A 23,853-nucleotide genomic window follows, 5' to 3' on the forward strand; every position below is an offset into this window, starting at 1 on the left:
ATTACTACTTGTTACTGGATGGACGTAAGTATATGTATATTTACACATATCCCTAAATATAAATACTTTTGTCTGTATAATACTCCCTGTATAGAGAACTGCATAAACATTTTAAATGCATAAAATGTAGCCAACAAGATGGAAGTGCTGAGGGAACATTAATCATAACAATATACAGACAGGACTGAGTGTAGGGAGAGGCAGGGAGAGGTAGACCACGCAAGATTCTTAGAATAAACCCGCCGTGTGTATTTCTGAGTCAGATGAAGATATCTCAGCAGAAGACAGAGTAGTCAATTTGTATCCTGGTGAGACCTTCCATACAGGACATGGTAACACCAAGGCACACACAGGGTTGGTGGCAGGGAGGCTGTAGAGGAACAGCTCCTACCCAGGTAGTACCCAGAGTACGTGACTCCCCTGACCATTGCCCTCCACACAAGTCTGCAGGGAGCTTGGGTCCTTAAGTCATGAGTCTCCCTTAATTGATCCTAAGAGCGTTCTCCTTCAGTTTCTATCCCAAGGGGCACCAGGACAAGCACCTGCCCCTGGTCCCAGAAATGACGGGTATTCCTAAAGGCCAGTGACATCTATAAAAAGGAAGACAGAGCTTCAGGGGGACACTAACGACTTGCTGCTTGCAAAAAAAGAGTTTCTGCTCAGCATAGTGTGCACCTTTGTTGGAGCCATCTGTCACCTGAATTCACTGTGACAGAAAAGGGTGAGTTAAAATCCTAAGTTCCATTATGTGTCTCTTCTGGCTAACAATGGAGCTCCAAAACAAAGGACTCGATATAAAAGCAACATTAGTCTTAGTGTTTGCATGGCACCATTAAATGACAATATATTTTCTCAGTGAGTCTTGAGTTTGATGAAGAGTGCTGGGTCGGGGTCAGAAAACAGAATATGACAAAAAGATTTGTTATCCTGCTCCACTGAATAATCAGCAGAATGTCTCCACTCTAATCACAATCAGAGATTTTATTCATGCCTGTTATTTTTGTCTTATGTTCATAACTATACCTATTCATTTCTATTCATTTATCACCTACAGTGCTCACACTAATTTTGAGAGGCAACCAACATATTTAGATGAATCTAAGATATATACAGATGAGTAGATAGGACTTGGATGCTGCCTTGTTGGTCTGTGGTATTCATAGAAAATAGTGATCAAAGGCCCTGGGTTCGGTCCCCAGCTCCGAAAAAAAGAACCAAAAAAAAAAAAAAAGAAAATAGTGATCAATGCCACAGATGAGATTGTTCTGAACCTTTTGTCCAGAGTCTACTGTTCAGGGACAGAAAATGACCTGCAGTTTCCATGGAATTAAAAACACCATTAAAGCCCTGCTGGTGTTAACCTCATTCTGTCTGCTGCAGGACAGGGCTGGCATGACTGGGAGTCACCTAAAGAAATAAATTACATCTGTCTAATATTAAGTATAAAGAAGAATGGCCCAATAAAGGGGTGAGGTCTGTGATAACAGGGCTGGGCATGTAGAACCTTCCTCTACCAATTTTTTCAATAGACCATACAATCTGCAAACACTTTACTTCATGACTCTGGTGAGGATTCTCAGCAGCTTTGTTCCTCACTGAAGTAAGCCTTGCTAAGATAATGAGGGGCTGTTGTGAATTTGATGCCTAATAAATCCCCACCTAAATAGTAGAATCTCTGGTGTTCACTTAGTCACAAACAATGAAACTCAAACTCACAAAAGAGCAGGATGTATTTATGGAAAGAGATCTTGGATAGGCAGAGCTCATCTCCCTGCTCCACCATGTATATGGATAAACATGAAAAAACTTACTGATTTATTTTTCCCTCTGTGTAGCTGGATCACATCTGACTAAAACAATATTGTCTGCTAAACCTATAGAAACTATAAGCATCAAAATATTGCTTACTAAACACAGGGCATATGAAATGACTAATTATCGATTCATTCTCCTCTATGTAGTGAATACAAATTATCCCACAGGAAATCTGTTGTTGAATACAGAAGAAAATGGCATATCACAGGTGGTCAGTCCAGGTAAGCAACATGTTGTCTCTGTAGTTTATCTTACGATAATATAACATGGCTCCTCTGCGGTACTCTGCAGAGGGTGCCTGGTTTTATCCAAATAAGAAGCAGCAACTAGTAAGATGGAGGGATTGTGGAGGGGGTACCAGGAAGGGGGACAACATTTGAAATGTAAATAAATAAAATAGCCAATAAAAGACAATTTTGAGAAAAGAAGCAGCAACTGGTACCATTTGGTGAGGTACACAATGTGATGTTAGTATTGTTCCTGTGAAGTCAGCATATATTCTGCAGGGATCTTGGACTATCTGAAAGTCCAATGTCTGATCCAGCTTTTTCCCATCACAAAATCATGGTCCTGGTCTTCTAATTTCCTTCCTACTGTTAGTTCTTCAAGAAAAATATCCCCCTCATGTTTGCTAGGTAATCTCAATATGGATTTGGGATCCCAGAATTGGGCATCTGTCTAATTGCACTATTTATTCCAGTTCTAGGAGCTTCAGGGTTCACAGACAAGAGCTGTTACAGTGTCTCTGTCTGGTAGGACAGAGGCTCCTTATTCATCATGGCACCACAGACTCTTACAAATTATCACCACACTGTCAATACCAACAACCTGAACAAGACTTAATCCTTTTGCATTTTTATCAGGCTTCAGTCATTAATTGTAATTGTTCTGTTCTTGCTTCTAAGTGTTCTCAGGGGACTGAAAACATGGTATTTTTCAATGGGCTTAATATAAATGTGATCTGAAATTTTGGCACAACTGCTATGGAACCATTGATATTTTCTTATGATCAGTTCAAACCTGTCCAATGCTGTGCACACACGCGTATCACTTCTCTCACTATTGTCAAGTAAATGCAGGATTGTGCATGTTGCCATTGGATCACTCACGTGACAAAGGCATTGTGTTCCTCTGTTCTGGACACATGTCTCCATCTAACCTCTCCAGGAACAATCCTACTCCACAGAGGTCACACTCTCTCCCCTTGTCACTGGGGTCTCCTTTCTCCATCTTGAGATATGTGCTCTGTACAAAGGCAAGAAGGCAAGACCAAGATCATAAAATTTTGAAGATGGACACACAGTAAAAGTTTTTCATATTCTGAAAAAATAAAAACAAAGGCATGTGCTCACATTACTGTAAATTACCTTCCATTTGCTCTACCACACTGAGAGCATTTTTGAAGGTAGATGCCAAGGCTTTAATCAAGGAAAATTAAAAGGTGAAGGTAGTCTTTCTTTACAGTTTCAAGATATAGTTAAGGAAGTGGTTTGAATTCTTTTTTACCATTGATGTGCTTTACAGAACACTTCCTGCCACATAGCCCAGTTTAATGAGGCTGCAGGACAATCTCATGACCTCAAAAGTCCTCTACCCGCTCTTGTGCAGGTCATGATAATTAAGAGGCAGCACAATGTGCATTTTCTGCTGCAGGTCAGGTTTTCAGTGCATTTCTTCCACACAAAATCATATCAATTCATTGTAAGCAGCTATTTTCTCATCATAAACTTGGACACTGTCCACAGTGTTTTCTGTTTATATCTGACTTTTCTGTGACATATTTTGGGCAATAGTGTGTGAATAGAGCTGCCCTTAATGGTGTCAGTCAATGTTGTTTGTGATAGAAGTTCACTGTACATGTTGATGGGACACAGATTGATATTTCAGTATGTTTGTGCATATTCTAAGAGAATGTTTCTGTGACTTTGTCATCTGTTTCTTTCAAGCTCTGAGGTTCTCTTCTTGTTATTTTTACATACTTAAGACATGATTGTGGGGTATCATCACTCCACCATGCAGAACCCAAAAAATTATATTTTTTATCTAAATTTATTTGTTCTCATTGTCTTCTCTTGCCTGACCTTCCCTCCTCTTTGCCATTTTTCTTGTCTGTGGATCATTATTCTACTACGATAGTTTTGTAGTTTCCACATGTGAGAGATAGATGTGGTATCTCTTTTTCTATGCCTGGTTTATTTTTATTCACATATTATTCTCCATCCCCATCAATTTTATGGTGCCATGCTTTTTACAGTTGGGTACTATTCCATTGAGTATCTATATTACCTTTCCTTCATCCTTACATCCCCAGAAGGATATATAGGATAATCCTGCCTATTTGCCAATAAGACCATTATTCACAAGGGTGTGCTGGCATCACCCTGATGTGCTGACATTATTTCCTGACTATATTTTCTGCTCTTTGAAACACCGTCTCACTATACAGCACCAGCTAATCTGAAACTTGTTATATGGACGATTCCGGCTTTGAATGGCCTTGGTTTCCCAACAGCTAGGATAAAAGGAAAATTGCCAACATGCCCACCATTTTAAAATGAGGTGATTTTTTAATTTTTTTTAACTTTTTGTGACTTTCATACACTGTGTTTTGACAAGTTTAATTTTTCTCATCTACTCCTTCCAGATGCATCCCCCACTTCCCTACTCACTCAACCTTTTAATCTCCTCTCCATTAAAACTAACTGAGACCAATTTCTGTGGGCCAACTACTCTTAAGTAGGAGTCTATTTTGGAGAATGGTCTATATAAAAAGATAACATCAGGAAACAAAACTGACTCTGCTCCTGCTAGCACCTACCAAACATTGATTGCTCCTTTACTAAGAATTTTTGTATGTCTTACACAGATCTTTTGTTTGCTGCAAAATTTCTGTGAGTTCATATGTGCAAGTCCCTCATTGTTTCCAGAAAACATTCTTTTTCTTTGATGTCCTCTACCACCTCTAGCTCTTATAATCTTATTTCCCCCATGTCTTTCATGAAGATTCTTAAGTCTTCAAGAAAGTATTGTGATCTAAACTACCCATTTAAGTCTGAGCACCCCAACATTCCTTTTTTAATGTGTACATTGACCAATTATAGGTCTTTGTGTTAATTGTCCTCTACTGCAAGAAGAGGGTTCTCTGATGAGAGTTAAATGATGGACTGATCTACTTGTATAGCAATAAATTATGAGGAGTCATTTTAATGCTATGTACATTTAGTAGAAAAACAATAGTAGTTTTTCTTCTGGGGCCTATGGTACATCTAGTTGCTAGTACTTTGCTTTGTTGACAGTACTACATATGGGCCTTAAATTCAGTCAGAAAGTTGTTGGTTGCCCCGTAACACTTGTGCCACTACTGCATCCATGGCCATATCTTACCAAGAAGGTTGTTGTAGCTCATAGGGTTCAGAGCTGGGTAAAAGCAATGTTTATGTTTTTCTTCTCAAATATTGTTAATAGCATCTTCCAGAACTGTAAGAGCTAGCAAGGAGTGAAGCTTTCAGGTCAGTATCCAGTTCATATTTCCATGTTTATGGATCAAGGATTGGTATCTCCAGCAATACTTACCAATGCATTCTGAAGGATAACCAAGATCTATAGTAACAACCTGTAATGTTTGTGGTTCTATCTGACCTAGTGATTTACATCTCAGAAAGAGGTAAAGCATTCAGGGAAGAACTTCAACAGGACAGGAACCTCTAGGCAGAAGCTGATTTAGAGGCCATGGAGGGGTTCTGCTTCCTGGCTTACTTAGCATAGTTTGCTCAGCCTGCTTTGTTATAGACCCCAAGACTGCCAGCACAATGACTCCATCCACAGTGGATAGGGCCCTTGCCCATCAATCACTAAATAAGAAAATGCCCTAATGGCTTGCCTCTAGAACCATCTAAGGGAAGCCTTCTTTAAATTGAAGTTCCCTCCTCTCAGATGACTAGCTTATGCCAGACTGACATAAAACTAACCAGTAGATGCAGTCCTCCCATTAGAGGCTAACTTATAAAAATTGTTTTTATATGTTTGTATAAGTATGTTTTAGGAAATTCAACTGTAATAGGGTTCTTTAAGGATTTTTTCAAAAGGATTTCAGAGTTGCTTATCTCTATATTTATTCCCCCTTCATTCTTCCTCCCACATTTTGCCCCTTTTTGTTATTTTTTATCTAAGGTTCTACCCATATTTGAACATTGTGTGTTTTCTCCTCTTCTTCCTCCTTATGGTGCCATACCAGATGCTTAACTCTGAGTGTTCCAAAAGGAGTGCACACATATGAAGTGACACAAACCAAATAGGATACTTCTCTTTGTGGATCCGGGTTACTTCACTCAATATGATTACTTTCAACTATTATTTTCCTAAAAACTCCATAATTTCATTTTTATCTTTTTTTATTTTTATTTTTTATTAATCAATCCATTCGTTTACATTTCACATTTGAGATGTATCCCACTTCCTAGTCCACCAACCCCTCCCATCCCACATCCGCCCTCCCTCCTACTCTTTCCATGTATGAGGGTGCTCTCCCACCCACCCACACTCTCCTGCCCCACCGGTCCAGCATCCCCCTATGCTAGGGCATCAAGCCTCCCCAGGACCTAGGGCCTCCCCTTCCTTTGCTGTCTCAGGCAAGACCATCCTCTGCTACATATGTATCTGGAGCCATGGATCCCTCCAGGTACATTCCTTGGTTGGTGGTCTAATGGGAAAACTGGGTGCTCAGGCCAACCTATATTGTTCTTCCAATGGGGTTGCAATCCCTCCAGTCCTTCAGCCAGCTCCCCCACCAGGTTCCCTGAGCTCAGTCTGAGGGTTGGCTCCAAGCATCCACATCTGCATTGGTCAATTGCTGGCCCGACTTCCTCAGGAACTGCCACACTAGGTTCCTGTCAGCAAGAGCCTCCTGACCATAGCAACAGAGTAGGGTTTGGTGTCTGCAAACATGATGGATCCCCAGATGGGGCAGTCCCTTGTTGACTCTTCCTTCAGATCCTGTTCCATTTTTGTCCTTGTTCTTCCTTTGGACAGGAACATTTCTGGCTTAAAAACTTTCTGATGGAGGCCAGTGGGGAGTGCCTATCTAGTGAAGGTGATCTCAGCAGGTTCTATGTTCCCCTTCTCTGTGCATTTTGGCTAAAATAATTTTTAGTTTGGGTTCTGGAAGCCTCATGTTTCCCTAGTGCCTGGGACCATTCTCAGATCCCCAGATCCTCATCTTCCCTGATACATATTTTTGTTTGATTTCCTGAACCTCTGTATCTCTCCCATATCTCCTCCAGTTCCTGATATTGCCACCCTTGTTTCCTCCCCCTCTTTCTCCCTCCCCCAACTCCCTCTCCCTCCATCTCCTCACATTCCTCCTATTCCTCCCACAGGACTGAAGCATCCACACCCTGGTCTTTCTTCCTTCTATGCTCCATATGGTCTATGGGTTGTATTATGGGTATTGTGAGCTTCGAGCTAATATCCACTCATTAGTGAGTACATACCATGAGTGTTCTTTTATGTCTGGATTACCTCACTCAGGATGATATTTTCTAATTCCATCCATTTGCCAAAGAATTTCATGAAGCCATTGTTTTTAACCATTGCATAGTACTCGATTGTGTATATGTACCACTTTTTCTATATCCATTCTTCTGTTGAGGGTCAATAGCTTCTGGTTATTGTAAATAAGCCTGCTATGAACATAGTAGAGCATGTGTCCTTGTTATATGTTGGAGCATCTTTAGGATATATGCCCAGAAGTGGTGTAGCTTGATCCTCAGGTAAACCTATTTCCAATTTTCTCAGGAACTACCAGACTATTTTCCAAAGTGGTTTTACCAGCTGCAGTCCCACCAGCAATGGAGGAGTGTTCCTCTTTCTCCACATCCTCGACAGCATCTGTTGTCATCTGAGTTTTTGTTCTTAGCCATTCTGAATGGTATAAGGTGGAATCACAGGGTTGTTTTGATTTGCATTTCCCTGATGACTAAGGATGATGAACATTTCAAGTACTTCTCAGCCATTTGAGATTCCTCAGTTGAAAATTCTTTGTTTAACTCTGTACTTCACTTTTTAATAGGGTTATTAGATTTCTGGAGTCTACCTTCTTGAGTTCTTTTTTTTTTTTATTAACTTGAGTATTTCTTATATACATTTCGAATGTTATTCCCTTTCCCGGTTTCCGGGCAAATATCCCCCTCCCCCCTCCCCTTCCTTATGGGTGTTCCCCTCCCAACCCTCCCCCCATTGCCGCCCTCCCCCCATAGACTAGTTCACTGGGGGTTCAGTCTTAGCAGGACCCAGGACTTCCCCTTCCACTGGTGCTCTTACTAGGATATTCATTGCTACCTATGGGGTCAGAGTCCAGGGTCAGTCCATGTATAGTCTTTAGGTAGTGGCTTAGTCCCTGGAAGCTCTGGTTGCTTAGCATTGTTGTACTTTTGGGGTCTCGAGCCCCTTCAAGCTCTTCCAGTTCTTTCTCTGATTCCTTCAATAGGGGACCTATTCTCAGTTCAGTGGTTTGCTGCTGGCATTCGCCTCTGTATTTGCTGTATTCTGGCTGTGTCTCTCAGGAGCGATCTACATCCGGCTCCTGTCGGTCTGCACTTCTTTGCTTCATCCATCTTGTCTAATTGGGTGGCTGTATATGTATGGGCCACATGTGGGGCAGGCTCTGAATGGGTGTTCCTTCAGTCTCTGTTTTAATCTTTGCCTCTCCCTTCCCTGCCAAGGGTATTCTTTTTCCTCATTTAAAGAAGGAGTGAAGCATTCACATTTTGATCATCCGTCTTGAGTTTCGTTTGTTCTAGGGATCTAGGGTAATTCAAGCATTTGGGCTAATAGCCACTTATCAATGAGTGCATACCATGTATGTCTTTCTGTGATTGGGTTAGCTCACTCAGGATGATATTTTCCAGTTCCAACCATTTGCCTACGAATTTCATAAACTCGTTGTTTTTGATAGCTGAGTAATATTCCATTGTGTAGATGTACCACATTTTCTGTATCCATTCCTCTGTTGAAGGGCATCTGGGTTCTTTCCAGTTTCTGGCTATTATAAATAAGGCTGCGATGAACATAGTGGAGCACGTATCTCTTTTATATGTTGAGGCATCTTTTGGGTATATGCCCAAGAGAGGTATAGCTGGATCCTCAGGCAGTTCAATGTCCAATTTTCTGAGGAACCTCCAGACTGATTTCCAGAATGGTTTTACCAGTCTGCAATCCCACCAACAATGGAGGAGTGTTCCTCTTTCTCCACATCCTCGCCAGCATCTGCTGTCACCTGAGTTTTTGATCTTAGCCATTCTCACTGGTGTGAGGTGAAATCTCAGGGTTGTTTTGATTTGCATTTCCCTTATGACTAAAGATGTTGAACATTTCTTTAGGTGTGTCTCAGCCATTCGGCATTCCTGAGCTGTGAATTCTTTGTTCAGCTCTGAACCCCATTTTTTAATAGGGTTATTTGTTTCCCTGCGGTCTAACTTCTTGAGTTCTTTGTATATTTTGGATATAAGGCCTCTATCTGTTGTAGGATTGGTAAAGATCTTTTCCCAATCTGTTGGTTGCCGTTTTGTCCTAACCACAGTGTCCTTTGCCTTACAGAAGCTTTGCAGTTTTATGAGATCCCATTTGTCGATTCTTGATCTTAGAGCATAAGCCATTGGTGTTTTGTTCAGGAAATTTTTTCCAGTGCCTATGTGTTCCAGATGCTTCCCTAGTTTTTCTTCTATGAGTTTGAGTGTGTCTGGTTTGATGTGGAGGTCCTTGATCCACTTGGACTTAAGCTTTGTACAGGGTGATAAGCATGGATCGATCTGCATTCTTCTACATGTTGCCCTCCAGTTGAACCAGCACCATTTGCTGAAAATGCTATCTTTTTTCCATTGGATGGTTTTGGCTCCTTTGTCAAAAATCAAGTGACCATAGGTGTGTGGGTTCATTTCTGGGTCTTCAATTCTATTCCATTGGTCTATCTGTCTGTCTCTGTACCAATACCATGCAGTTTTTATCACTATTGCTCTGTAATACTGCTTGAGTTCAGGGATAGTGATTCCCCCTGAAGTCCTTTTATTGTTGAGGATAGCTTTAGCTATCCTGGGTTTTTTGTTATTCCAGATGAATTTGCAAATTGTTCTGTCTAACTCTTTGAAGAATTGGATTGGTATTTTGATGGGGATTGCATTGAATCTGTAGATTGCTTTTGGTAAAATGGCCATTTTTACTATATTAATCCTGCCAATCCATGAGCATGGGAGATCTTTCCATCTTCTGAGGTCTTCTTCAATTTCTTTCCTCAGTGTCTTGAAGTTCTTATTGTACAGATCTTTTACTTGCTTGGTTAAAGTCACACCGAGGTACTTTATATTATTTGGGTCTATTATGAAGGGTGTCGTTTCCCTAATTTCTTTCTCGGCTTGTTTCTCTTTTGTATAGAGGAAGGCAACTGATTTATTTGAGTTAATTTTCTACCCAGCCACTTTGCTGAAGTTGTTTATCAGCTTTAGTAGTTCTCTGGTGGAACTTTTGGGATCACTTAAATATACTATCATGTCATCTGCAAATAGTGATATTTTGACCTCTTCTTTTCCGATCTGTATCCCTTTGATTTCCTTTTGTTGTCTGATTGCTCTGGCTAGAACTTCATAACTATATTGAATAAGTAGGGAGAGAGTGGGCAGCCTTGTCTAGTCCCTGATTTTAGTGGGATTGCTTCAAGTTTCACTCCATTTAGTTTAATGTTAGCAACTGGTTTGCTGTATATGGCTTTTACTATGTTTAGGTATGGGCCTTGAATTCCTATTCTTTCCAGGACTTTTATCATGAAGGGGTGTTGAATTTTGTCAAATGCTTTCTCAGCATCTAATGAAATGATCATGTGGTTTTGTTCTTTCAGTTTGTCTATATAATGGATCATGTTGATGGTTTTCCGTATATTAAACCATCCCTGCATGCCTGGGATGAAGCCTACTTGGTCATGGTGGATGATTGTTTTGATGTGCTCTTGGATTCGGTTTGCCAGAATTTTATTGAGTATTTTTGCGTCGATATTCATAAGGGAAATTGGTCTGAAGTTCTCTTTCTTTGTTGTGTCTTTGTGTGGTTTAGGTATAAGAGTAATTGTGGCTTCGTAGAAGGAATTCGGTAGTGCTCCATCTGTTTCAATTTTGTGGAATTGTTTGGATAATATTGGTATGAGGTCTTCTATGAAGGTTTGATAGAATTCTGCACTAAACCCGTCTGGACCTGGGCTCTTTTTGGTTGGGAGACCTTTAATGACTGCTTCTATTTCCTTAGGAGTTATGGGGTTGTTTAACTGGTTTATCTGTTCCTGATTTAACTTCGATACCTGGTATCTGTCTAGGAAATTGTCCATTTCCTGAAGATTTTCAAATTTTGTTGAATATAGGTTTTTATAGTAAGATCTGATGATTTTTTGAATTTCCTCTGAATCTGTAGTTATGTCTCCCTTTTCATTTCTGATTTTGTTAATTTGGACGCACTGTCTGTGTCCTCTTGTTAGTCTGGCTAAGGGTTTATCTATCTTGTTGATTTTCTCAAAGAACCAACTTTTGGTTCTGTTGATTCTTTCTATGGTCCTTTTTGTTTCTACGTGGTTGATTTCAGCTCTGAGTTTGATTATTTCCTGCCTTCTACTCCTCCTGGGTGTATTTGCTTCTTTTTGTTCTAGAGCTTTTAGGTGTGCTGTCAAGCTGCTGACATATGCTCTTTCCTGTTTCTTTCTGCAGGCACTCAGCGCTATGAGTTTTCCTCTTAGCACAGCTTTCATTGTGTCCCATAAGTTTGGGTATGTTGTACCTTCATTTTCATTAAATTCTAAAAAGTTTTTAATTTCTTCCTTTATTTCTTCCTTGATCAGGTTATCATTGAGTAGAGCATTGTTCAATTTCCATGTATATGTGGGCATTCTCCCCTTATTGTTATTGAAGACCAGTTTTAGGCCGTGGTGGTCCGATAGCACGCATGGGATTATTTCTATCTTTCTGTACCTGTTGAGGCCCGGTTTTTGTCCAATTATATGGTCAATTTTGGAGAAAGTACCATGAGGAGCTGAGAAGAAGGTATATCCTTTTGCTTTAGGATAGAATGTTCTATAAATATCCGTTAAGTCCATTTGGCTCATGACTTCTCTTAGTCTGTCGACATCACTGTTTAATTTCTGTTTCCATGATCTGTCCATTGATGAGAGTGGGGTGTTGAAATCTCCCACTATTATTGTGTGAGGTGCAATGTGTGTTTTGAGCTTTAGTAAGGTTTCTTTTACGTATGTAGGTGCCCTTGTATTTGGGGCATAGATATTAAGAATTGAGAGTTCATCTTGGTGGATTTTTCCTTTGATGAATATGAAGTGTCCTTCCTTATCTTTTTTGGTGACTTTTAGTTGGAAATTGATTTTATTTGATATTAGAATGGCTACTCCAGCTTGCTTCTTCTGACCATTTGCTTGGAAAGTTGTTTTCCAGCCTTTCACTCTGAGGTAGTGTCTGTCTTTGTCTCTGAGGTGTGTTTCCTGTAGGCAGCAGAATGCAGGGTCCTCGTTGCGTATCCAGTTTGTTAATCTATGTCTTTTTATTGGGGAGTTGAGGCCATTGATATTGAGAGATATTAAGGAATAGTGATTATTGTTTCCCTTTATATTCATATTTGGATGTGAGGTTATGTTTGTGTGCTTTCATTCTCTTTGTTTTGTTGCCAAGACGATTAGTTTCTTGCTTCTTCTAGGGTATAGCTTGCCTCCTTATGTTGGGCTTTACCATTTATTATCCTTTATAGTGCTGGATTTGTAGAAAGATATTGTGTAAATTTAGTTTTGTCATGGAATATCTTGGTTTCTCCATCAATGTTAATTGAGAGTTTTGCTGGATACAGTAACCTGGGCTGGCATTTGTGTTCTCTTAGGGTCTGTATGACATCAGTCCAGGATCTTCTGGCCTTCATAGTTTCTGGCGAGAAGTCTGGTGTGATTCTGATAGGTCTCCCTTTATATGTTACTTGACCTTTTTCCCTTACTACTTTTAATATTCTTTCTTTATTTTGTGCGTTTGTTGTTTTGACAATTATGTGACGGGAGGTGTTTCTTTTCTGGTCCAATCTATTTGGAGTTCTGTAGGCTTCTTGTATGTCTATGGGTATCTCTTTTTTTAGGTTAGGGAAGTTTTCTTCTATGATTTTGTTGAAGATATTTACTGGTCCTTTGAGCTGGGAGTCTTCACTCTCTTCTATACCTATTATCCTTAGGTTTGATCTTCTCATTGAGTCCTGGATTTCCTGTATGTTTTGGACCAGTAGCTTTTTCCGCTTTACATTATCTTTGACAGTTGAGTCAATGATTTCTATGGAATCTTCTGCTCCTGAGATTCTCTCTTCCATCTCTTGTATTCTGTTGGTGAAGCTCGTATCTACAGCTCCTTGTCTCTTCTTTTGGTTTTCTATATCCAGGGTTGTTTCCATGTGTTCTTTCTTGATTGCTTCTATTTCCATTTTTAATTCCTTCAACTGTTTGATTGTGTTTTCCTGGAATTCTTTCAGGGATTTTTGCGATTCCTCTCTGTAGGCTTCTACTTGTTTATTAATGTTTTCCTGTGTTTCCCTAAGTGTGTTCATGTCTTTCTTGAAGTCCTCCAGCATCATGATCAAATATAATTTTGAAACTAGGTCTTGCTTTTCTGGTGTGTTTGGATATTCCATGTTTGTTTTGGTGGGAGCATTGGGCTCCGATGATGGCATGTAGTCTTGGTTTCTGTTGCTTGGGTTCCTGCGCTTGCCTCTCGCCATCAGATTATCTCTAGTGTTACTTTGTTCTGCTATTTCTGACAGTGGCTAGACTGTCCTATAAGCCTGTGTGTCAGGAGTGCTGTAGACCTGTTTTCCTCTCTTTCAGTCAGTTATGGGGACAGAGTGTTCTGCTTTCGGGCGTGTAGTTTTTCCTGTCTACAGGTCTTCAGCTGTTCCTGTGGGCCTGTGTCTTGAGTTCACCAGGCAGCTTTCTTGCAGCAGAAAATTTGGTCTTACCTGTGGTCCCGAGGCTCAAGTTCGCTCGTGGGGTGCTGCCCACGGGCTCTCTGCAGCGGCAGCAACCAGGAAGACCGGTGCCGCCCCTTCCGGGAGCTTCAGTGCACCAGGGTTCCAGATGGTCTTTGGCTTTTTCCTCTGGCGTCCGAGATGTGTGTGCAGGGAGCAGTCTCTTCTGGTTTCCCAGACTTGTCTGCCTCTCTGAAGGTTTAGCTCTCCCTCGCACGGGATTTGGGTGCAGAGAACTGTTTATCCGGTCTGTTTCTTTCAGGTTCCGGAGGTGTCTCAGGCAGGTGTCCTGCCGCTCCTGGGCCCTCCCCCACGGGAGCCCAGAGGCCTTATACAGTTTCCTCTTGGGCCAGGGATGTGGGCAGGGGTGAGCAGTGTTGGTGGTCTCTTCCGCTCTGCAGCCTCAGGAGTGCCCACCTGACCAGGCGGTTGGGTCTCTCTCTCCCTTGAGTTCTTTTTTATATTTTGGATATTAGCCCTCTAATGGATGTAAGGTTGGTGAAGATCTTTTCCCAATATGTGGGTTGCACTTTTGTCCTATTGATAGTGTCCTTTGCTTTACAGAGGCTTTGCAATTTGTCAACTGGTTCTCTTAAAACATAAGCCACTGGTATTCTGTTCAGAAGTTTTCCCCTATGCCCAAGTATTCGAGGTACTTCCCCACTTTCTCTTCTATTAGATTCAGTGTATCTGGTTTTCTGTGGAGGTCCTTGATCCACATGGACTTGAACAAGACCATAAGAATGAATCAATTTGCATTCTTCTACATGTAGACTGCCAGTTAAACCAGCACCATTCATTGAAAATGCTGTCTTTTTTCCACTAGGTGGTTTTAGTTTCTTTGTCAAAGATCAAGTGACCATAGGTGTATGAGTTCATTCTGTGTCTTCAATTATATTCCATTGGTCAACCTGCCTCTCTTTATACCAATACAATGACATTTTTATCACTATTGCTCTATAGTATAGCTTGAGGTTAGGGATGGTGATTCCCCCAGAAGTTCTTTTATTGTGGAGAAGTTATCCCTATCCTGGGTATTTTGTTATTCCAAATGAATTTGATAATCACTCTTTCTAACTCTATGAAGATTTGAGTTGGAATTTTGATGGGAATTGCATTGAATCTGTAGATTGCTTTGGGCAAGATGGCCATTTTTACTATATTAATCCTACCAATCCATGAGCACGGGAGATCTTTCCAACTGCTGAGGTCTTCAATTTCTTTCCTCAGGGATTTGAAGTTCTTGTCATATAGATCTTTCACTTGCTTGGTTGGAGTCACACCAAGTTATCTTATATTATTTTGACTATTGTGAAGGGTGTTGTTTCCCTAACTTCTTTCTTAGCCATTTTATCCTTTGAGTAGAAGAAGGTTATTGATTTTTTTAGTTACTTTTATATCCAGCCAATTTGCTGAATTAGTTTATCAGCTAAGGCAGCTCTCTGTAGAATTTTGGGGGTCTCTTATGTATACTATCAAATCATCTGCAATAGTGATATCTTGAGATCCACCTCCCAATTTGTATCCTTTTGATTCTCCTCTCTCTCTCTCTCTCTCTCTCTCTCTCTCTCTCTCTCTCTCTCATCTAATTGCTCTGGTTAGGACTTCAAGTACTATATTGAATAGGTAGGGAAGAGTGAGCAGCCTTGCCTTGTCCCTGATTTTAATGGGACTGCTTTTAGTTTCTCTCCATTTAGTTTGAAGTCGACTATTAGTTTGCTGCATATTGCTTTTACATTTGGGTATGTACCTTGAATTTCTGATCTCTCCAAAACTTTTAACCATGAATGTGTATTGTATTTTGTCAATGGCTTTTTCAGCATCTAATGAAATAATCATGTTATTTTTCTTTGAGTTTGTTTACATAGTGGATTACATTGAAGGATTTTTCATATATTCCCTGTATTCCTGGAATGACGCCTAATAATGCTGAATGATAGGTTTTAGGTGTTCTTAGATTTGATTTGCAAGAATTTTTATTATGTATTTATGATCAACATTCATAAGGCAAATTGGTCTGTCATTCTCTTTCTTTAATATTCTTTTTGTGGTTTAAGTATCAGTGTAACTGCGGCTTCATAGAAAGAATTGGATAGTGTTCCCTTTGTTTCTATTTTATGGAATATTTTCAGGAGTATTGGTATTAGATCTTCTTTGAAGATCTGATAGAATTCTGGACTAAAGCCATCTGACCCTGGGCTTTCTTTGTTTGGGAGATTTCTATTTCCTTGGGGATTATGGGACTGTTTAGGTAGCTTATTAGACCCTGAATTAACTTTGGTATCTGATATCTGTCTAGGAAATTATCCATTTCATCCAGGTTCTCCAGTTTTGTTGAATATAGACTTTTGTAGTAGGATCTGATTATTTTTTAATTTCCTCAGTTTCTTTTGTTATGTCTTTCTTTTCATTTCTGATATTGTTAATTTGAATACTGTCTCTGTGTCCTCTGGTTAGTCTGGCTAAGGGTTTGTCTACCTTGTTGATTTTCACAAAGAACAAGTGCCTAGATTTGTTGATTTTTTTGTATAGTTCTTTTTGTTTCTACTTGGTTGATTTCAGCCCTGAGTTTGATCATTTCCTGCTGTCTACTCCTCTTGGGTGTATTTGCTTCTTTTTGTTCTAGAGTTTTCAGCTGAGCTGATAAACTGCTAGTGTGTTATCTCTCCACTTTCTTTCTGCAGGCACTCAGAGCTATGAGTTTTCCTCTTAGCACAGCTTTCATTGTGTCCCATAAGTTTGGATATATTTGTCTTTGTTTTCATTAAATTCTAAAAGTCTTTAATTTCTTTCTTTATTTCTTCCTTGACCAAGTTATCATTAAGTAGAGCATTTTTCTGCTTCCATATGTAAGTGTCATGAAGTCATTGTTTTTAATAGCTGGGTAGTACTTCATTGTGTAAATGTACCACAGTTTCTGTATCCATTCCTCTGTTGAACGACATCTCCATTCTTTCCAGCTCTGGCTATTATAAATAAGGCTGCTATGAACATAGTGGAGCATGTGTCTTTGTTGTATGTTGGAGCATCTTTTAGATATATGCCCAGGAGTGGTATCGCTGGATCCTCAGGTAGTGCAATGTCCAATTTTCTGAGGAACCACCAGACTGATTTCCAGAGTGGTTGTACCAGCTTGCAATCCCACCAACAATGGAGTAGTGTTCCTCTTTCTCCACATCCTCGCCAGCATCTGCTGTCACCTGAGTTTTTTACTTTATCCAATCTGACTGGTGTGAAGTGGGATCTCAGGTTTGTTTTGATGTCTTCTATCTTCTGCACTGAGATTCTCTCTTCTATCTCGTCTATTCTGTTGGTGATGCTTACATCTGTTACTCCTGTTCTCTTTCCTAAGTTTTCTATCTCCAGGGTTGTCTCTCTTTGAGTTTTCTTTAATGTTTGTTTCCATTTTAGATCCTGGATGGTTTTGTTCAATTCCTTCACCTGTTTGATTGTGTTCTCCTGTATATCTTTAAGGGAGTTATTTATGTCTTTCTTAAAGTCCTCTACCATCTTCACGAAATGAGAGTTTAGTTCAAAATCTTGCTTTTCAGGTGTTTTGGGGAATCCAGACTTGCTGTGATGGGAGAGCTGACTTCTGATGTTGCCAAGTCAAGTTGGTTTCTGTTGCTTATGTTCTTATGCTTGCCTCTCACCATCTTGTTATCTCTGCTGTTATCTGGTCTCCCTTTCTCTGACTGGAGCCTGTCCTTCCTGTGAGCCTGTGATCCTGGATGTGTCTGAATACTTGGGGAGTCGAGCTGCAACTGGGTTGTGGGTTTTGTGGGTTTGGGTCCAGCCCTGGGGCTCTGCTCTTGGCACATGTGGGAACAGGAAGGTGAGCCATTCTTAAGAGCTAAATAATATTCTGTTACATAAATATCATAGTTTCACTACTTATTATTCACATGATGGACATTTATGATGTTTTCCTTTCCTGGCTACTGTGAATAAAGCATCAATCAGCTTAAAGGAGCAAGTACCACTGTGTTAAGGTATATAGTCTTTGAGAGTATGCCTACGAATGGTATACCTGCAGCATGTAGTGTATCTATGTCCGTGTTTTTTGAGGAACATTCATACTGATTTCTATAGTAATTACTCCAGTTTCCACTCCCATTAGCAGTGAATGATTGCTCCTTTCTCCACATTCTTACCAGTATCTGATGTCTTTTTTTTTAATCTTGACCATTCCTATTGAGGTAAGATAAAAATGTTTAATTTCCATTTCTTTGAAGGCTTAAACTGTTGAACATTTCTTAGAAACTGTTTCTTAGCTATTAGTGTTTCATCTTCTGAGTATTCTCTGTTAAATTCCATACCCTATTTTTAACTGGGTTGTTTGATTTCTTGCTGTTTAAAGATTTTGGTTTTTTGTATATTCTAGATACTAACCCTTTATCAGATATGTGGTTGTTAAAGACCTTTTGCCATTCTGTAGGCTGCTGCTTCACTCAAATGATGGTGTTTTTTCTAAACAGATGCATAATTGTAGCACGTGGACTAATTTGTCCATTACTGATCTAAATACTTGAGCTAATATGGTCCTGTTCAGACAGTCCTTTTCTGTGACAATGAGGGCAAGCATATTCCATAATTTGTCCTTTGTCATTTTTAGGGTGTTTGATCTTGTGCTGAGGTCCTTGATCTAATTGGACTTGAGTTTTGTACGGGATTAGAGATAAGGATCCAGTTTCATTCCTCTGCATGTAACAGTTCAATTTCACCAGCATCATTTGTTGAACATGCTATCATTTCTATAGTGTGTTTTTTGTTTCTTTCTTTGCTTATTTGCAATAAGTCATGTGTCCAATAGATGTGTTGACATGCTCTGAGTCCTCAGATCACCCCACTTCTTAGGTGTGTCATTTAGAAATAAGTTAGTTATTTTCCACATAATTATATTTGTATAAATATATTATTAATACTAGAAAAATTCTACCATAAAGCACATGTTTCTCACAGGTTTCAATTATTTTTTAATCTTTCCCTTCAGCTCTAAGGCATGTGTACACAGGAATGGAAGCAAATATCAGTGATTATAGGTACTATCGAGAGAGTATTTTACAATATGAGATATAGTTGAATTAACTAAGCTGATCAAGAAACTGCCATGGACATTACAAGAATTTGGTTTTGAAATTCTCTTTCTGCAGAACCTTGGGCAATACTAAATATGCATTGGCATTCTCCAGCACAATAGAATGGGGAGGAGAAGAAATGGTCAGAAATATCACTGTTCACATGGTTTCAAAGGGTAAATACAATATTTCTGTATCTCTAATTTGAAGTGGAGGGAGATATAATGTTTAAAATTCAACATTCACTACTAAGGAAGGGAGAAAATAGATATAAGCCACACTATGAAAAATAAATGTGCAATAAAATGTGAGCAAAGGAAATGATGTGTTATAGGACAAAGTGGGGAGTGGGGAGTACCATTGTATTCAGTGAATGAAACATTTCACTGGAAGAATGCTGCAAAATGAAGAATATTTCCAGATGAGGAGTATTGCAAATAATTTCCAAAACAGGTTTCTAGATAGGGTTGAATATATTCACATATATGCTCAGACAGGAACTTATGGAAAAGGCTAAAGAAAAATGTCAGATGAGTCTTCTATGTCAATATTTAGAGTGTTATTTGCTGAATGGCTGGGGAGGGACAAAGTGAGTTTTGTTTGGAGCAGAAGGCCAGTTATCTTAAGATACACCATTTGTATTCCTCGAGTGATAGAAAATGAAACTGGAAATGATGGAAATAATAAGAACCCAGAAATTATGAAACTGCTGAAGAAGTTTTAAGGATGGGGAAGCTAAACAGAAGCATGGAGAAGCTATAGTTGCACTCATTGAGGATCATATTTGGATTAGAGAGGTAATGAATGGTAAAGAATACCATTCTTGACTCATGGATCAAGACTATAGTGAGGATCTATCAAGGGCATAGACTATAGGTAAAACAATGGGTCAGAGAGATGGAGCCATGCTCCATTGAATAAACATCTTGAGCTACTAGGTAACTGAAAGTGAATTCGTGAATAAAGACATGTAAACTACACAGAACCATCTGTAGAGAGTGCTAACAACTTCGTCTGTGGGAATATTGACTTCAGTGTTCACTGTGGTTCATTAAGACAGAAACAACTCATGTGTATTTTAGGTTCATAGGGCTGGGTTTTGAGAAATGTTCTCTGTGGTCATGGATTTGATCTGGGTTAGACTCAGAACAGTTCCAAGTACAGAAGACACTAATAACAATAATTGATTCAGAAAATACGTGACTATTGGCCATGAGGATGCCATTATCAGGTTGAGTTGGGTAGTAGAGCAACCATTGCAGATGGCAGAAGAGACAAAGTGCCTATTAAGTAAGGAGGCCGAGTGGTGGGGGGAGTATAATAGTCATCTCAGTGTATCTATTTAAAATTGTCATCATGTACAGAATAGGAGCTGCGAAAGTAAGGAGTTCAACTGGATGACAAAGCATTGTCCCTAGTATACAGGGTTTAGTGGTAATGGGGAAGCAAAGTACAGGCAGGTCCTGAGTAAAGGATGCTTTACTCTTTTCACATGTTCAAGATGAGGGAAGAGCAGGTGTTCTTCTTGATACAAAATTACAGGATGAAAAATAAAAGGAAATAAAATATATGTTGTTTTCTAATAGTGTGGTACAGACAAAAAATGACAAGAGGCTTTCATGATGGAAATACATTCCCTCCTTCTCTTCCTCACAGCAGACAGTTCGGAACCAGACTTTGAAGTGGTACACAGTGGTATTTTCTCAGAAACTGACAGGTACAGCAGTGGATCTGGTACTCTCCATGATGACGTTGAGTCTAAACCAGACAGGAGTAACAGAGTTTGTGCTGGAAGGGTTCTCAGAGCACCCTGGTCTAAGATTGTTCCTGGCAGGCTGCTTTCTGTCCATCTACATGATGGCTCTGATGGGCAACATTGTGATCATTGCTTTGGTCACCTCCAGCACTGGGCTTCAGAGTCCCATGTACTTTTTCCTGTGCAACCTGGCCACCATGGATATTGTTTGCACCTCCTCTGTGATTCCCAAGGCCCTGGTTGGCCTAGTGTCTGAGGAAAACACCATCTCCTTCAAGGGATGTATGACCCAGCTCTTCTTCCTTGCATGCTCAGCATCCTCTGAGCTGCTGCTACTCACAGTCATGGCCTATGACCGTTATGTGGCCATCTGCTTTCCACTCCACTACAGCACTAGGATGTACCCACAGATGTGTGGGGCTCTGGCTATGGGCGTATGGTCCATCGGTTCTCTGAATGCATGTGTCCACACTGGTCTGATGGCAAGGTTGTCATTCTGTGGTCCCAAGGTCATCACCCACTTCTTCTGTGAGATCCCCCCACTCCTCCTGCTCTCCTGTAGCCCCACATATGTGAATAGCATTATGACTCTTGTGGCAGATGCATTTTTTGTAGCCATCAACTTCATGCTAACCCTGTTATCTTATAGCTGCATCATTGCCAGCATCCTGCGCATGCGTTCTCCTGAAGGCAAGAAGAAAGCCTTTTCTACCTGCTCATCCCACCTCATCGTGGTCTCTGTATATTATTCATCTGTGTTCTGTGCCTATATCAGTCCTGCTTCCAGCTACAGCGCTGAGAGAAGCAAAGCTACCTCAGTGTTGTACTCGGTCCTCAGTCCAACCCTGAACCCCCTCATCTATACACTGAGGAACAAGGATGTCAAGCTTGCATTGGGAAGAATATTGGCCTCTCTCTCACATTGAATGGAGATATATAGGCTGTTCTATAGGCCTGAGCTGTTCCTAAACATGATTTACTAAGAGAAGTCTCATAGATTGTAGTTTGTCTATCTCTGTTTTAAAAAAAAATCTTTCTCTGATGCAAGCACTGGACAATACCACTAACTGTACCCTCAAAAACAACAAAATTCTTACTCACAGTGTAAACAAAACACTCAAGTTTTATTTTCTGATAAATACAAACCATTTCACAAGTAACTAAAGTTTATCTAAATAGAGGTCCCATGTTCCTGTACTGGAAGATTTTCAGTGAGTGTCAGTGGTGATTGTCACAAAACAAAAGCACTTCATGCAGGGACTCTCTGTAAACATAACAGGTGCTTGTTTCTGAGCTATGGCCAATAAATCTAAAATTTATAAGGGCACTTGAGGGGCCAACATTGCCACAATGTCTTGGGAAAACCAAAGTTTCATATCTTGGATTCTCATTTCACAGTTTCCTACGAGCTCTAGGAGTCAGATGGCATGGAGAAAGAGGTAATATACAAAATAGAGATAAAGTTTGTTTAAAAATGAAGTCATACATATTACACAGCATACTTATGACAATGAAAACAATCAAATTCATGTGAAAGATTAATTATTTCCAACAAAGAGATTTGGGGAAACAAGATGAATGACTACATGAAAATGTATACTAGAAACCTTATTCACACTATAAATAAAAATTAACCAAAAATACATCATAGAAAACAAGACTAGGTTAAAATCTTTACTCATACATCATTTAATCATCTCAATTTCCTCTCCTGCAATTCTTCTAAGGTCTTAACTACCTTCTTACTTACCCACATAATACCCACACCTCTCTTCCTCTTGCAAACAAAATGCACAAAATCCAAAGCCATTAAACAAAATCATACCAGAACAAAACAAACACTCAGAAAATGCAGACCTTTAGACATTGAGCCAATTACCCGGCTCAAACACTTGAGAACAGCTGGGAGGTGGTGGGAGGAAAGAAGAGGATGGAAAAGTGTATCTATAGTGACTGCTGCAACACTGGTGCAGTGACAACTCAATGGAGAAAGGGCAGCTTCTGCGTGAATTGCTGCTTGAAAAATGCTGTATCCTTTTCAGACCAAATACATTCTTCATCAACTAACTTCGTTATTCATCCTAAAGGCTGTACCACACCAGAATTTGTGATGCATAATATGTATGTTGTGTTAATCAACTCTTCATCCTTGTGACCAATAAATATATTTTCAATGTATTTGTTCTGACTCATGGATTCAGAGGTCTCAGTTCATGGCTATTTGTCTCTTTATTTTGACCTATTGTGAGGCAGGACCTTGCAGTAGTGGGAGTATGTGATAGAGAAGTTTCATAATTTGTACCCCAGTCTTTAGATTGGTGTTGACTGCATAGAAGGTGGATCCCTTACTCCAGTCAGTCAGTCCTTTTGGGGAACACCAGCACCTGGGTGAAGAGATGTATCCCTCAGTGAACTCATAGGTCAATGTTTCTCAATCTGTAGGTTGCAGATTCTTTAATGATCAAATAACCTTTTCACTGGGGCCACCTAAGACAATCAGAAATGCCAGATATTTACAATATGATACATTACATACACAGCAAATTAATGTGATAAAGTACCAACAAAAATAATTGTATGGTTAGAAGTTATCCCAACATGAAGAACAAATGTTTTAAAGGGTGCAGCATTGGGGAGACTGAGAAAACGGTCCTAGGTAATTCCGGATTCAGTGATGATTCAGGCCTGTTATGCCTGTCAATTTCTTTGACACTATTTGCATCAACTTCAAGTCATGTTTTGTGTTGTTTCTTCTAATATTAGTCTTATGACTATGATTTTTGCTATAGAGCCACTGATAGTTACTCAAACACAAGTGTGCAAATGGTCAGAAACACATAAACATGCATAAAACTAATATATACATTATTTGGGAATTCTCATCATCATGAGACATGCCTTATTCATGTTAACATTACCTACAATGTACAGCACAATATAGCAATGGCCATCCAGGAAAAGTCAGATCAAACAGAACACACCAGACACTAGTTTCTAAGAAAGAAATGAGATTAAGCAAACTCATGATGTACCATTGTGTCTAGAAAATGGCTATTTTGCCAGTATCTGGTTCTGGTCTCACCCCTCTGTATTTCCATCAGGGGAGGTTCTGTAGGCATCAGTGGCTGTCAAGCTCAACCTCCTGTTTTTCTGCAATGGATATCCTTCCTTCAA

The 23,853-nt window shown here is 39.8% G+C and overlaps 1 protein-coding gene across 2 annotated transcripts; it reads left to right on the forward strand.

Annotated features, from left to right (window-relative positions):
• The first annotated feature begins 511 nt into the window (after nucleotides 1-511).
• On the forward strand, nucleotides 512-22,864 carry Or13a25 (olfactory receptor family 13 subfamily A member 25). Of its 2 annotated transcripts, XM_087579480.1 has the most exons (4): nucleotides 512-721; nucleotides 1,962-2,036; nucleotides 18,999-19,099; nucleotides 20,580-22,864. In XM_087579480.1, exon 4 carries the CDS (start codon nucleotides 20,667-20,669, stop codon nucleotides 21,603-21,605), a length of 939 nt encoding a protein of 312 aa, XP_087435606.1. In that variant the 5' UTR covers nucleotides 512-721; nucleotides 1,962-2,036; nucleotides 18,999-19,099; nucleotides 20,580-20,666; the 3' UTR covers nucleotides 21,606-22,864.
• The last annotated feature ends 989 nt before the right edge of the window (nucleotides 22,865-23,853 follow it).

The sequence above is a fragment of the Rattus norvegicus genome, chromosome 1 (assembly GCF_021556685.1).
Source record: "Rattus norvegicus strain SHRSP/BbbUtx chromosome 1, alternate assembly SHRSP_T2T, whole genome shotgun sequence".
NCBI lineage: Eukaryota > Metazoa > Chordata > Mammalia > Rodentia > Muridae > Rattus > Rattus norvegicus.

What these genes read in the sequence shown, in the direction of transcription:
- Or13a25 (XM_087579480.1), top strand. Translation starts at nt 20,667, where the DNA reads ATGATGACGTTGAGTCTAAACCAGACAGGAGTAACAGAGTTTGTGCTG.